The 13,291-nt window shown below is 58.4% G+C and overlaps 1 protein-coding gene across 5 annotated transcripts in view; it reads right to left on the minus strand.

The window, feature by feature from the left end:
• CRTC1 (CREB regulated transcription coactivator 1) overlaps positions 1–13,291 on the minus strand; it is a 78,523-nt gene that overhangs the window by 28,317 nt on the left and 36,915 nt on the right. For 2 of the 5 annotated variants that reach the window (XM_064597562.1, XM_045862676.3), the window contains exons 2-6: positions 6,435–6,551; positions 5,158–5,205; positions 3,459–3,596; positions 2,410–2,471; positions 578–672 (exon numbers count right to left, since the gene is read on the minus strand). In XM_064597562.1, coding sequence (XP_064453632.1) covers positions 578–672; positions 2,410–2,471; positions 3,459–3,596; positions 5,158–5,205; positions 6,435–6,551 — 460 coding nt within the window. The remainder of the gene's footprint in view (positions 1–577; positions 673–2,409; positions 2,472–3,458; positions 3,597–5,157; positions 5,206–6,434; positions 6,552–13,291) is intronic. The other 3 variants (XM_064597568.1, XM_045862678.3, XM_064597572.1) reach the window with 2 other exon arrangements.

Below are 13,291 nucleotides of genomic sequence, written 5' to 3' on the forward strand. Positions count from 1 at the left end.
GCTCTAGACTGCTTGGTCATGAGCTGATAAATGCCTCCTTTTGTTTGGGCTGGCTGCCCCCTACAACTGTAAGAACCGGCAAGGCCCGCATACTGTGTGGCCCTGCCCTGGATCCATGAATGGAAGCCAATGTGTCTTTGCAGGGGCGGTTTTCTCTGCCCAGAAAACTCCTATGCACTCTTCAAAACCCAACTCAAGGGACGCCTGGGTGGCTCAGTCAGTTAAGCGTCTGCCTTCGGCTCAGGTCATGATCCTGGGGTCCTGGGACTGAGTCCCACATCGGGCTCCTTGCTTGGCAGGGGAGTCTGCTTCTCCCTCTACCTGTTCTGCCTGCCGCTCCCCCTGCTTGTGCTCTGACAAGAAAATGAATAAAATCTTTAAAAAGAAAAAAAAAAAACAAAAAACTCAAGCAGCACCATTTCTGAACATGTTCAAGCCTCTCCCCTTGTCCCACAGCACCCACTGACTCTTCCTTTGCAGGTCTGTCCACCTATGAGCTTGTGAACTCTGGGAGCACAGGGGCCACCCACTGGACTCGTGTGACCCGAGGAAAGAAGCTCACGTGCCCTGCCAGTACCTCTTTTCTGGTGTGCATCCTGGGACCCGCCTGTGAAGGGCTCTGGTTGGGTGGGTGTCATTGTGCTCTGGTGCAGGGCAGAGTCAGAATTGGTCCTGAGGAGAGGAGAGAGACAGTGAACCTAGGCCCCAGCGGGGACGATGGGATAGTCCTGGCCCCACTCTATCCAGGAGATGCTCAAGGGGACAGGGTGGGAATAGTGGGTCATACTTGCGAGCTGTTAGACCTGCATAAAACCCCAAGGCCACTGTTCTCAAAAGAACCACCGGAGTGACCATGAGTTTCATCTGCAAAGCCCGCTGAAGACAAAAAGCTGCTGTAGCAGAGATGTCCCTCCACTCCTAGCCAGCCCCTCCCCACCCCCACCCTGTCCATGGGCTTCTCAGCTTTGGGGGAAAGGATGGTGCCTTCCTGCGGAAACTCTCTGGAGAGATGGCCCCACGGTCCCACGGTGGCCCAGCCTTGGGAGTACAAGTCCCAGCCCATCACTGGATCCCCTTCTGGTGACAAACACCAATGGGCAACCATGCCACCCCAGGGTGCTCAGCTGCAAACCAGGTGTAATGAGCAAAAAGGAGAGGCAGTAATAGGAGGCTAGAAGAACGACCCGGAAAGAATGCAGCCCCTTGAAAACTGCCAGGAGCTCTGCCTTCTGCACCAGGGATGGAGTAACTCAATGTACTCCCAGCTGCAGGTGCCTGGAGGGATGGTCCCCAGAAGAGCCCCTCGGGTACCCAGGAAACTGTGGGCACCCAGGGGAGCTGGGCAGGTCCAAGCCACATGGCTGGCAATCTGGGGATGAAAGTAAGAGCAGCATGAATCCAAAAGGGACATCCTAGCCACTGAGAGTGACAGGGAGGAAACTTAGTTGAAGGAGATGAGCAGGTTACAAGGGATTGGGTCAGCTGAGTCTCTGACCCTGGGGCCATAGGAGCAGTGAGAAGCTGGTCCGGATCCCGGCCCCCACATCGGATGTGCGTCCCTGAGCAAGTCTTCTGACCTCTCTGTGCTCATTTTCCTTATAGCTAAAATGTGGAGAATAAAAGCCCCTACTCCACAACACTCTGTACATTTTATATCAGTTAATGAATATGATGGTTGAAATTGGGCCTGATATATAATACATGCTCAGTAGGAGCTTAATTACATTATTGAATGATACATTACATGACATATATTATATTTCATATTTATGGGGGTTTTTTTTACAACTTACTTTCGGTCTTTGGTGAAGTCACCTATATTTTTTTATGTATGGCAAAACAGATGTAACATAAAGTTTACCGTTTTAACCATTTTTAAGTATACATTTCCGTGGTATAAGTATATTCACACTGGTGCGCAACCATCCTGTTATTTGCTGTAGGTATTAGTATCAACTACATTGTTATTCTAGACCTCTGTAGATGATGGCATTATTGATTTTTTCTTCCTCTTCCAGGTACACTTGTGTATTCCTGATCTTCTGGTAATAAATGTATAATACTTTTATAATTACATCTTCTGTGACTGTTCAGCAATGTGAGAAACCATTCATAATATAGCATTAAATGAAAAAAGACAAGTTACAATACTGAATATCCAACCTAAACCCAACTCGGTCTATAAAAGAAGGAAAAAAAAAGGCATGGAAGGAGAAAAAAAAATCCCTGGAAGACTCCAAAGCTATGACCTTGGCGTTACATGGCTAGAGATGATTTCTAGAAACTTCTGGATACTTCTTAGTTTTGTCATTTTAAAGTGACTGCATATTAGTTTTCCAAGCACAAGCATGATGTAAGTTTGTTTTTGTTTCCAACAAGAGGGCTGAGGGCCGGTTCTGGGTCACTGACCTTCTCCAGCTGGTGTCCGCGGGCGGCGAGAGGTACACGGTACCATACGGGCAGCTGTCCGCTTGAGTGTGAGTTAAGGGGACAGCACTGTTGGCTCAGGCCCCACCCCGAGCCCCAGGAACCTTGTGGCCAGGCTGCTGGGAGCCTGCAAACAGCTGGGGCCGCAGGGCGGGGGCCTTTCCTGCCTGGCTGCAAGCAGCCCCCGGGGTTCGGCCTGTCCACCTAGCACTCAGCACTCACCCCCTGCAAGCACACGTGCGGGCTGCGCCCCTTCCAAGAGGGGCCTCGGCTGTGAAACTGGGGCCCGTGGGGGGCAGTGGGGAGTCTCGTTCAGCTGACATGGGTCTTGACTCTTAATTCTAGGCCGACAGGGCAGCTCCCGGAGCCCGAGGGGCCCAGCTGGTCGGGCTGCCCCAGCCATGGGAATGAGAAGTGGGAAATAACAGGCTTCTCTGTTCTCGAATGCTGGGGGGGTCCCAAGAGCAGCCACTCAGACTCTGGTGATGGGGGGGGCTGGCTGGCCAAGCACCAAGAGGCGGCCAAGTCTTAGGGGCGGGGGAGAAACTCCCGACGATCTCTGCTTGGCCAAGGTGCAGAGGAGAATTCTGTGTCTTCAGATGGAGCCTCCCTTGGATCTGTCTGGATCTGGCTCAGACCCCCCTCGGCCCGGCTGCCTGGGCTGGGCTGCCCTCTGCATGGCCCCAACACGTGGACACCCTGCTCACAGCCTTTCTGGGTTCCACTGCCGCCAGGCGTCCAACACGGTGTGGGTCCGACCTTACCTTCCCCAACCCTCCCCGCAGGCTGCATGCTCCAGCAGCCCGGGGCCTCTGTCCCCGTGTGCCCCTGCCCTAGCATAAGGCTCTTCGGCTAGCCACACTGCCTCTGCCAGGGTTGCCCTGCAGCTGTGCCCTCCCTCAGTGCTGGCCCGGGAGTGCTGGAGGGCTGGGGCAACCCCTATTCCAGCTCCAGAGCTGGCAGCTCAGTCACCTAGACTCCAGGTCCTGCAGTCACCAACAGCCCCCCTCCGTCCTCCGGGTAAAAGATATCTGCCGTCCGTGTTTGTCCACTGACAAGGGCCGGCGATGTGGGGAGCCCAGCCGGCCACGCTCTCGGTATACTCTGTCCACCAGCCCGTGGTGCCGGGTGGTTCGGCTGGTGTCCAGGCCCGAGGACTGGAAGGGTGTCTGGGCGGGGGGGGGGGGGGGGGGGGGGGTTGGGGGAAGGAAGAAGGAGACCAGAAAAGAGAGAGAAACCCAGACAGTTATCAGCCGTGGCCTGAGATCCAATGCAGCTCTGCCCCCAGGATCTGACCTCAGGGCCCACCCCACCCACTCCTGAGACACCCTTTGTCCCCACTCTGCAGCCCAGACGGGCTTCCTCCTGCAGCCAGGGCCCCCCAGCCTCTGAGCACTGCCAGGGTAGGGGCGAGCTGGGGATCCTGGGTGCCGGGCGGCAGGCGTGCAGTGCGGCTGGCATGCACGGGCCAGGCAGCGCAGCACAAGCTCGGGGCCCGGTGCCGGCTGGGGTGCCAGGGGTGCAGACGGCCCAAGCGCCCCCCAGCCTCGCCAGGTGCAAACAGGCCTCCGCCTTCTCTCCCTGGGCCTGGCTGGCCTCCTCTCCCCACCCACGTCATCCCTGGAGGGGCCTGCCAAAAGACAGCCCCCAGGGCTTCCAGCCGAGGACGTCAAGGGGCCCACCTGGCCAAGTGCTGGCTCCCCAGAGGCTCCTTATTGAGCCCTGGCCGGGCTTGATTGAGATGAGCCCCCCACGCCCTCCCCCACCACCTCATCCCTTCACCACTGGAGCCAAGTGCAAGCGCTTTCCGGAGCCCTGGCCCACGGCTTGGCTGGAAGGGGCTTCCTTCCAGCACCTGGGGCTGGCACGAGGCCTCCAGCCAGACCTTGCTCCCTCTCCCAGCTCCATGCCCCTGGGGCCCCTGGGAGCCTGCTCCCTGCCTGCCCTGGTGCCATGGGGCCCCTCGCCATCTGACTGGGGCGAGACTGGCAACCTTAGCCAGCTCTGGAGGCAGCCAGTCCCCCCGCCCCACCATCTGGCCCTTGGGCCCTTCTGTCTTCTCTGGGCAGCCAGGCAAAAGCAATTTCCTTCCGGAAGACTGCCACTGGCTGGAATCACTGCTCTTCCCTACCCGTCTGAACGCCTGGGCCAGTGTTCAGGGCTGACCGATCTCCCTGGAGTCTGGGGCCCCCTGTTTCTCTCTGGCCCAGACAGAATCCTGCCAGCTTGGGTCTTTCTGCACTTTTGCCTCCAAAAGGCCTTGGGCCTGGAGACTTCAGTGACTGAGGGAAGGTGGGAACCTTGCCATCCAGGCACAAACACCGGAGGGCAGGGGCTGTTCATCTCCTCCCAGAGATGCTTAGAAGGCCGGGGGGTGGGGGTGGGGGGAACCAAGGCAGCTGAAGCGGAGCCAGAGGCAGAGAGAAGCTCGGGCCCGGCCACAGCCCGGTTCACCAGGCTGTACCTGGGATCCACACACACATACATGTGCATGTGTCACAGGAACGAACCATGCAGCATTGATGCCCATGCTCGGATCCCCCAGGCGGGGGCCTCTTGACGCAACTAGACACACTTCCCCACACAGGGCAGGGGGAGGTGCAGAGTGGATCCACTTCCGTTTGGCAGACAGGACACTTCCCGCCAGGCCACTAGGGCGACCACGCAGGGATACCCAGCACCCGCGCACGTGCCAGGGACGCCGAGGCCTCAGCCCAGGGGCTCATTTACCAGAGAGACAGGAGCCGCTGCCAAGGCCTCCCCCAGATATCCGCTGGGCTGAAAATGCAAAGAACCGATACTTTGAGACACTCCTGCCTCATCCGGCCCCCCAGCGGGATGCCCAACAGGTCCCAGGATACCCTTGGCCCGAGGAGGCTCTACGCCAGCCCTAGCCAGGGCCATACCGGGGGGCTGCCCAGAGAGACGCTCCCTTTGAGGGGGAAGGGGGTAGGGGAAACAGAGGAAGGGGAGAGGCAGGAGGAGGGGAGACAACTCAAGCCAGGATGGGCCTTGACAAAGAGGCCAGGGTCCTGGAGCACGTTCAGGATTGGCGCAACAGGCCCATGTGTCTGCTCCAGCAAAGAGGCCATCTGAAGAGGGCCGTGCCCCAAGGAACCCAGGGGCCGCGGAGCTGAGCCAGGCGGACCCTGAGCCAGCCTAGGGGACCCCGGGCCAGTGCCCTCCTGCATCCCAGCAGTAGTGTGGGAGGAGGAGGAGCTGAGGAGGGACTCGGGTGGGTGGGGGACTGAACTCCATGCAGGACGGGCCCGGCTCCACCTGGCCTGTCAACACATGGACAGACGTGGTTGTTTCTGAGGCCCTGTCCCAGAAAGGGGGAGGGTGTGTGGCCGTCTGGTGGACCTGTCCCTACAGAGGCCAGACAAGCTGGGGGCGGCCCCAGCACCCGGTTCCACTCCCAGGCCCACCTCACCCCTGCTTCCACCTGTAGACCAGGGTCAGGGCACAGCCTGGGGTAAGAGGCCAGCCCGGCACCCAGGCGGTGGGCCTTATCTCTCATTATTTATGATAAGGACGTGCATGGCGGCTGTGTGGCCTGCGGGAGCCGCGTTGTGTGCGTCTCTGCCAAGAAACGTTTGCAGACAAGTGGGGTCAGGCCACAGGGCCTCCTTCTGAGAATTGCTGGGCTTGCGGATTAGTGAGGCAGGATGGAGCCAAGCCCCAGAGGCCCCGAGCGGTTCCCAATGCCGCACAGCCGGCCAACAGGTGTAGCGGCTGCCGAAATGCTCTTGGCCAGACCACAGCCTCACTGTGGGCTCTGCTGACAGGGGACAAGCAGGGGGATCCAGGCAAGGCCTGGCCAAGCCTTCCCAGGGACAGGAAAAGAGTAGGTGGGGGCGGGGGGAGGCGGGCTGCCGCAATTATCTGGTGACCCCAGCTATCTGCAGTGGCCAACACACACGCTTGCTCACTCTGTGGCCAGGGTGGGGCCCGGATATGACGTGCACCAGGTGGGAGGCTGTTGGGGGGGGGGGGCGGGGGCTCACCTGGAAGGGCAGATCCACGGTGCCACTCCCGATCTGGTTCACGTTGGGCAGGGACCCACCGTAGTACTGGCCACGGCTTGGGCCCAGCTGCAGGTACTGAGACTTCTGGAGCTGGAGCTGCAAGAGAAGCCAGCAGCTGCAGTGCAGGCCCGACAACTTCCCCAGCACATCATGAAGAGTGCCGCCCCGGGGGGCTCCCAGAAAGGAACCAAGCGATGGGGTCAAGGGCACCAGTTACGGAGGATATGGGACCCTGTGACTCAGATACTCAAAGGAGCCAGGTGTCTCTCCACCCAAAACAGCAGAATCAGAAAGCCAAGGTGCCCCAGGCAGCTCTCCCTAAGCAGGGCAGCGGGCCCTGTGGGGAACTGCCTCCGTGAACCTGGGGGAGCCTTGCTGGTTCACCTGCATGGTTTGTGAATGAGCAACAGAGTACCGGGCAGACGTAGAGCCTAGAGCCCGTGGAGGAGGCCCCTCACCCACCCAGGGGAGCCATTTCTTATCACAGCCAAAGACTGCGTTCCCGGGGCACAGGCCAGAGGCTGTGAATGGACGCCCGGACACAGGAGAAACTATCTTTCCAATGGCCTGAAGCAGAGGGGCCGTCTGAGAAGCACAGTGCTGACTTTCAAAGTGCATGATGTGTGATCCCTCCGGCAGCACACACAGGGCAAGTGGGTTGGCCAGACCCTGTCTGAGTGCTAAGGGGGCCTGCCCAAGCCCCCAGCCTCCCTCTGCCTCTCTTGCTGGCCTCCCTGGAGCTGGGCCCAGTGGAGGGCCTTCATCCGGGATGGCCGAATGCCTGCACAGACCTCCACCCGTCGTCACGCACATGGGGACTTGTCCCACTGGGCCACACCTCAGACCCAAGGAGCCCAGCTCCCTGACTGGCCAAGGCTGCCTCGAGGTGAGGCTGGGACCTGGCCTCCTCTCCCTTGAATAACTGATTCCACTTTCCTGGGAACAACAGCAGATGTCCCTGGCATGGTCAGCGCCACTCGTGGCCCTCAGGGCTGAAGGTCCACGACGCCTGTCCCACTCCCCTTTGGAGGCAGGCGTCGTGTCCGAGGGGTGGTGGCCGGGCATTCAGGGAGGATGGGCGTCCGCTCTGGCCCGGGCTGGGGCGGTTGCTAGGGTCGACACTGTGTACACAACAAGGCCAGCTCACGTTCCCTCACAAACAGCTCCTGGCAGCGCTCCGCGAGCTGGCTGCCCGCGCCGCCCCGCTCTCCCACGCCGGCCCCTGCTTCCTGGGGGGCCTTGGATCCTGGAGGGGGAAGTGAGGCTCAGGAACTGGCTGCCCGCCCAGCAGAGCACCTCACCCAGGTAAACAGCTGTGTCCTGCGAGCTGTGGTGGAGTCAGGAGGGAGACTGACCTTGTTCCATCCTTCCCGGGTGGTTCTTGGGGTCTGTGGGGCCCGCCCAGGATCTGTCTCCAATGGCTGGAGACCTCACTGGGAACACCCCACTGTGTCCCTCCCACCCTACAGTCATGCGAGATGAAACAGGCCAGCCTCCGGCCAGGGGAAGGGGGAGACCAAGCAGGGTGGGGCCCCCACCCCTGCCTGGGCACAAGTCACCTCAGACCCAAGACACCCACAGGCTTCCTTGTGGCAGAAGCCTGCATTGCATCCAACTCTCAAGAACCATGTGGCCCCCCACTTCGTGGCCTCGGTTTCCCCCTCCCATTTGTCCAGGAGTAGGTGGGAATGCCTGCCATGTGACACAGAAAGTGCTTACACCACAGGCTGAACTGTCAGCTCAGGGAGCCCGAGCATCCTGTCCAAGCACTCCACAAAGCCGCCATGTTCCAGGCCAGAAAGAGCCTGGTGTTGGGGACGATCTACAGGACTGGGGACTGAGAAGATGCTCAGGCTCGCACACTGCTGCGACACCAACCCTCCCAGGCCCCACCTCTGTCTGAGCCTTTCTTTCTAGCAACGGCCTCCCGTCCACCTCCCCACTTTGCTACAGGACTGTCAGGCTTCGGAGGACAGCCTCTAGGTTTGCAGTGGAAGGTGTGTGGGGCCCTGCACTTCTTTTGGGGGACCCTGTGCCTGTCCCTGGTTGCATACTGGCAGCACAGGAAAGTGTCCACCTGGCCTAGAGAAGTCTGGCCTTTGTCCCCAGCTCCCAAGAGGTAGAAGCCCTCTGAATACTCTGCCTGACAAGACTATCTTTGTCTGCCTGGGATCTTGGGCCACACTGGGTGGTCTATGCCAAGGGTGTGATTTAGGGTAGGGGTCTTAGGCCACGTGGAATCAGCTCGCCCCCTGCAGGGGCTAGAGACGGAGATCACCCGTGTGGCAGTCAGCCGGGTCCGTGTGAATGAGCCCCAGTAAAAACCCTGGACACCGAGGCTCAGGGAGCATCCCTGGACGGTAGTACACCATGCATGTTGTCACACGCTGGTGCCAGGAAAAGTGAAAGCTGTCCACAAGACTCCACAGACAGGGGACACCCAGAAGTTCCATGCACGGAACACCCTGGGTGTCTCCACCCCAGACACCCCTTCCCTTTGCTGACTGTAACCTGCATCCTTTTGCTTGTCATAAACCCTAACTGTGAACATAACAGCTTCCAGTGAGTCCTGTGTCTCTCAAGTGACCCGCTGATCTCAGTATGGTCTTGGGGACCCCCTAACTTTGCAGGAGCTGACTGCCATCCAAGGTCTTGTCAGGAACCCCCAGGAGCAGGGTACCGAGGTGAGAAGTGGGGCCCTGCCCAAGAACCTGCTGCTCAGAGGGCCCACGGGAAGAAAGGACAGCAGAGTGACACCACCAGGCAGAACCTGATGAGCTGCTGAATGTTGAAACTCAAGCCTCTTCCTATTGCCAAGTCACAGCCCCTCGTGCATCCTTCCACCCAGCAGTCCTCACTCTGTGCCCCCCATGATGGCACTTGTCCCTAGCCTCGCCAACAGAGCTCCGCAAACCCAGCATCCAAGCCAGGGCTGTCACTCAGCAGCATCTGCTCATGGAACAAATACGTGTATGAACACGTGAGTGAGTTAATGAATGAACACCGCTATTCCTGCTCTCAAGGGCCAACTTTCACAAGCCAGGTGACAGGCCCATCTGGAGGCCACACAAGCGCCTTTCTGAAGGCCTCCAACACAATTAGAGGCTCAAGGTCAAAACAGGGCTTGGATGCCTCCCCCCACCCCCATCCCATCCTCATGGCTGTTGGAAAGGGCAGTGCAGAGAGGCCCAGACAAGGCCATCAGGTGCTGGAGGCCACACGCTCAAATAGGAGACCTGCATCTCTCAGGGCGCCCCCTTGCTTGTGGCCTGTGGTCGGATATCCTGGAGTAGGAGTCCCGGCCTCCCAACTATGACAGTGGACCCCTCTCCAGATTCAGAAGGCCTGGGCTGAGGGTGGGTGGGTGCCCCATTACCCATGCTTTTGCCATAACCTCCCTATCTTCCGCTCTCCCCACTCCTTGGCCCCAAAGCACCCTGACTTTATGCACCTCCAGGGCCTTGGCCTGTGACAGCCCCCCTTCCATGCCCATCCCACAGGGGCCTCCTTGACACCCCACCCAAGGAGTAGCCCCTCCAAGTCACTATCACATCAGCCTCTAGCTTGGTTTGTATTGTTTTTAATAAAGTTTTCATCACAGAAGTTTCAGATTTACAGAAAAACTGCAAAGATGGTACACTGTTCCCCAACACCCCTCAGCCAGCTTCCCCTAAAGCCACCCTCCTGCCTTACTGGGGCAAAATTAGGAAAGTGGCGGTGGTGCGGCACGCCTGGCCGATCCAGACCCACTTGTGTGAAGCCTCCAGTGTGCCTCATCAGGTTTGCTGCACTGGAAACACCCTTGCTCCAGGACCCTGTCCACCATTCCTATCTGGTCCCCGCCAGAAGGCGGGGACCCAAGACTCACGGTCTGCTGGTCACACTGTGTCTGGCGCCAGGACCGTGCGTGGTCATGCTGGACCCCCAGTAAGTACTACCACGTGTCTGCCTTACCTCCCACCAGCCTGCTGCAGCCTCGGATCTTTCCAGAACAATATTCCCAGTCCATGCCTCTCAAACCCTCTTGCTCTGAGATTTGAACCGAGTAAGCAAGCAGCATCAGGCCCTAGGGGACAGAGGTATCTCAGGGTTGACGCCATCCACGATCGACGGCCACGAAGCTCAGCGCAGACCTTGGCCACCCTGCGCTCAACGTTTCCCCATGCCAAGCATTACAGATGGCACCCCCGGTGTCCCTAAGCCCCCGCCATGGGCACAGAGCCCTTCCCAGCACATTTAGGCTACCACAGTAGTCCTACCTTCAGTGTCCCAGGGCTACCGTAACAAAAGACCACAAACAGGGTGGCTTAAAACAGTAAGAATTGACTCTCTCATGGTTCAGGAGACAGAAGTACACAATGAAGGTGTGGGCTGGGTTGGTTCCTTCTTGACGGTCTGAGGGAGAGTCTGTCCCAGCTCCTGGCAGCTCCTGGCAGCTCCAGGGCTCCTGGGCTTGTGGCCACATCCCTTCAGCCTCCGCCTCCATCCCCTCATGGCCTTTCCCTGCGTGTGCCTCCATTCTCCCTCTACTTTCTCTTATAATACCGGTCACTGGACTCAGGGCCCACCCTAATCAAGAATGATCTCATCTTGAGCCCCTTAATTACGTTTGCAAAGACCCTCCTGCCAATAAAGTCACATTCCCAGGTTCTGGAGTAAACACATGGACACAGGTTTTGGGGGGATACCAGTCAACCCAAGAGAGGCCCTCTGAGGGGAGCACCAGCACACACCACTTTCCAGATGGGAAAAGCAAGACTGGCCAGGCAAGGGAACTGCCCAAGGTCACCCAGCTTAGAAGTGGCCGAGCAGGGCACGGACTTCACTTCTGGAACCTGACCCCCGCATGACCCTGCAGACCAGCAGGCAGCTGGCGCCACAGTGTCGGAGACCACGTGGCATCGTGGATGAGAGCACACCAGTTCCTCTGGGAGCCTCCAGTCAGGGCACCGATCCGATGACAAGTCCACCACACTGACTCCGTCAAGGTGGGACCCAACACAGTCTCTCCGTAAAAAGCCACTTGGGGTCCTGCCTCAGCCCGAAGACCCTTGTTTCCAGGGAGGCCACCCCCACTTCTTGACACAGCCCATGCCTGGACTGCCTCCCTTCCCCCAGAACAGTACACATCCCCCACCTTTGTCCATGCCCACACCCTCTGCTGGCCTGCTGGACACACCCCCTCCCCCCTTCCACCCTGGCAGTATCCACCAGCCAGGCAGAGGGGAAGCCACAAGGCTGGGGAATGGGGGCCGGCGGCCCTGGAAAGGCCTGGCGCGACAAAGACACATAGTTCTCCAGGCAGCCCCCCGTCCTCCAGGACCCCACACAGGATGCAGCGACACCCCTACCTGCCAGCTCCTCCCAGTCCTCACTCTATAGATGAAGCTGGCCTTGGCTCCCCCCCACCCCCCACCCCTCCCAGCAATCGTCGTGGCAACTGGCTGGCCTTCTAATGAGATTAGGGGGAGCAGACCTGCTGAAGGCTGAGCTCTGTCCTCTGCAAAGCCAAGGCAGCCATGGGGGCCGGGCTGCAGAGGGCCAGGGAGGAGCTCTGCGCTCCAAGTGGACCCTAATACCACCCCCCCAACACCAAAAAAGGCCTGCATGGTCTGGCCCTCTGCTCTCCACCATCAGAGCAGGTCGCTGCCTCGGGGTGCTCGCACTGGCACCACTTCCTCCACTGGGTCAGCCCAACACTGTGCCCCTCACCTCCACAGGATCGCCTCCTCCACAGCTCACTGTCCAAACCCACCTGACTAAGGTCCATCTCCTCTCACCAGACTGTCAGCCCCACAAGGACCCTGGCACAATGGAGTGGTTTGGCATCCACAGGCGGAACCTTTGTCTGGATGAACATGTGAGTGTAGGATGCACTCAGAGTCCCAGGCAGGGACAATTTTTCTCCCGCAACCACACAGGACTACCTGCCCCGCTCACCTCCTCAGGTAAAATGAGGCACAAGGGAGAATGGCCAGCTGCCCAAGTACAGAGAGGCAAAGAACCACCCATGAGAGGGAAGGTAGAGAGTGAATACTCTCTGGAAAGGATCGGAAACCTGGGGCTCTGGGGGAGACAGCTGTGCACGCACACGTGCCCCACCAGGAAGGTCCGTGACTGCTTTTTCGGTCTTTCTCAACGTATTCATTGAAGTAAGAGTCACATAACATAAAATGAACCCTTTTCCCATGTACAATTCAGTAGCATACAGTACATATGCCACGTTATATACAACCATCACCTCCATCCAGGTCCAGAATATTTCCATCACCCCAAAAGGAGACCCCATCCCCACAGTCACTCTCCATCCCCCTCCCCCTGGCAACCACCACCCTGCCTTTGGTCTGATGGATTTGCCTGTTCCGGACGTTTCACCCTAAATGGAATCACATAACATGTGGTCTTTTATGACTGGCTTCTTCCACTCAGCACAATGACTTTTTTGGTTCTTTGTTTTTTAAAAAGTAATCTCCACGCCCAATGTGGGGCTTGAACTCACAACCCCAAGATCAAGACTCACATGTTCTACCGACGGAGCCAGCCAGGCACTCCTCACTCAGCACCATGTTTTTAAGGTTTATCCGTGTTATAGCATGTGTCAGGGATTCACTCTTTTTTTATTTTAAAGATTTTATTTTATTTATTTTTTATTTATTTGACAGAGACACAGCGAGAGAGGGAACACAAGCAGAGGGAGTGGGAGAGGGAGAAGCAGGCTTCCCGCTGAGCAGGGAGCCCGACGCGGGGCTTGATCTCAGGACCCTGGGATCATGACCTGAGCCGAAAGCAGACGCTTAACGACTGAGCCACCCAGGCGCCCCTAAAGATTTTATTTT

Source organism: Mirounga angustirostris, unplaced genomic scaffold (assembly GCF_029215605.1).
Source record: "Mirounga angustirostris isolate CCGP_5_RB_7025 unplaced genomic scaffold, mMirAng1.0.hap1 SCAF_1, whole genome shotgun sequence".
Classification (NCBI taxonomy): domain Eukaryota; kingdom Metazoa; phylum Chordata; class Mammalia; order Carnivora; family Phocidae; genus Mirounga; species Mirounga angustirostris.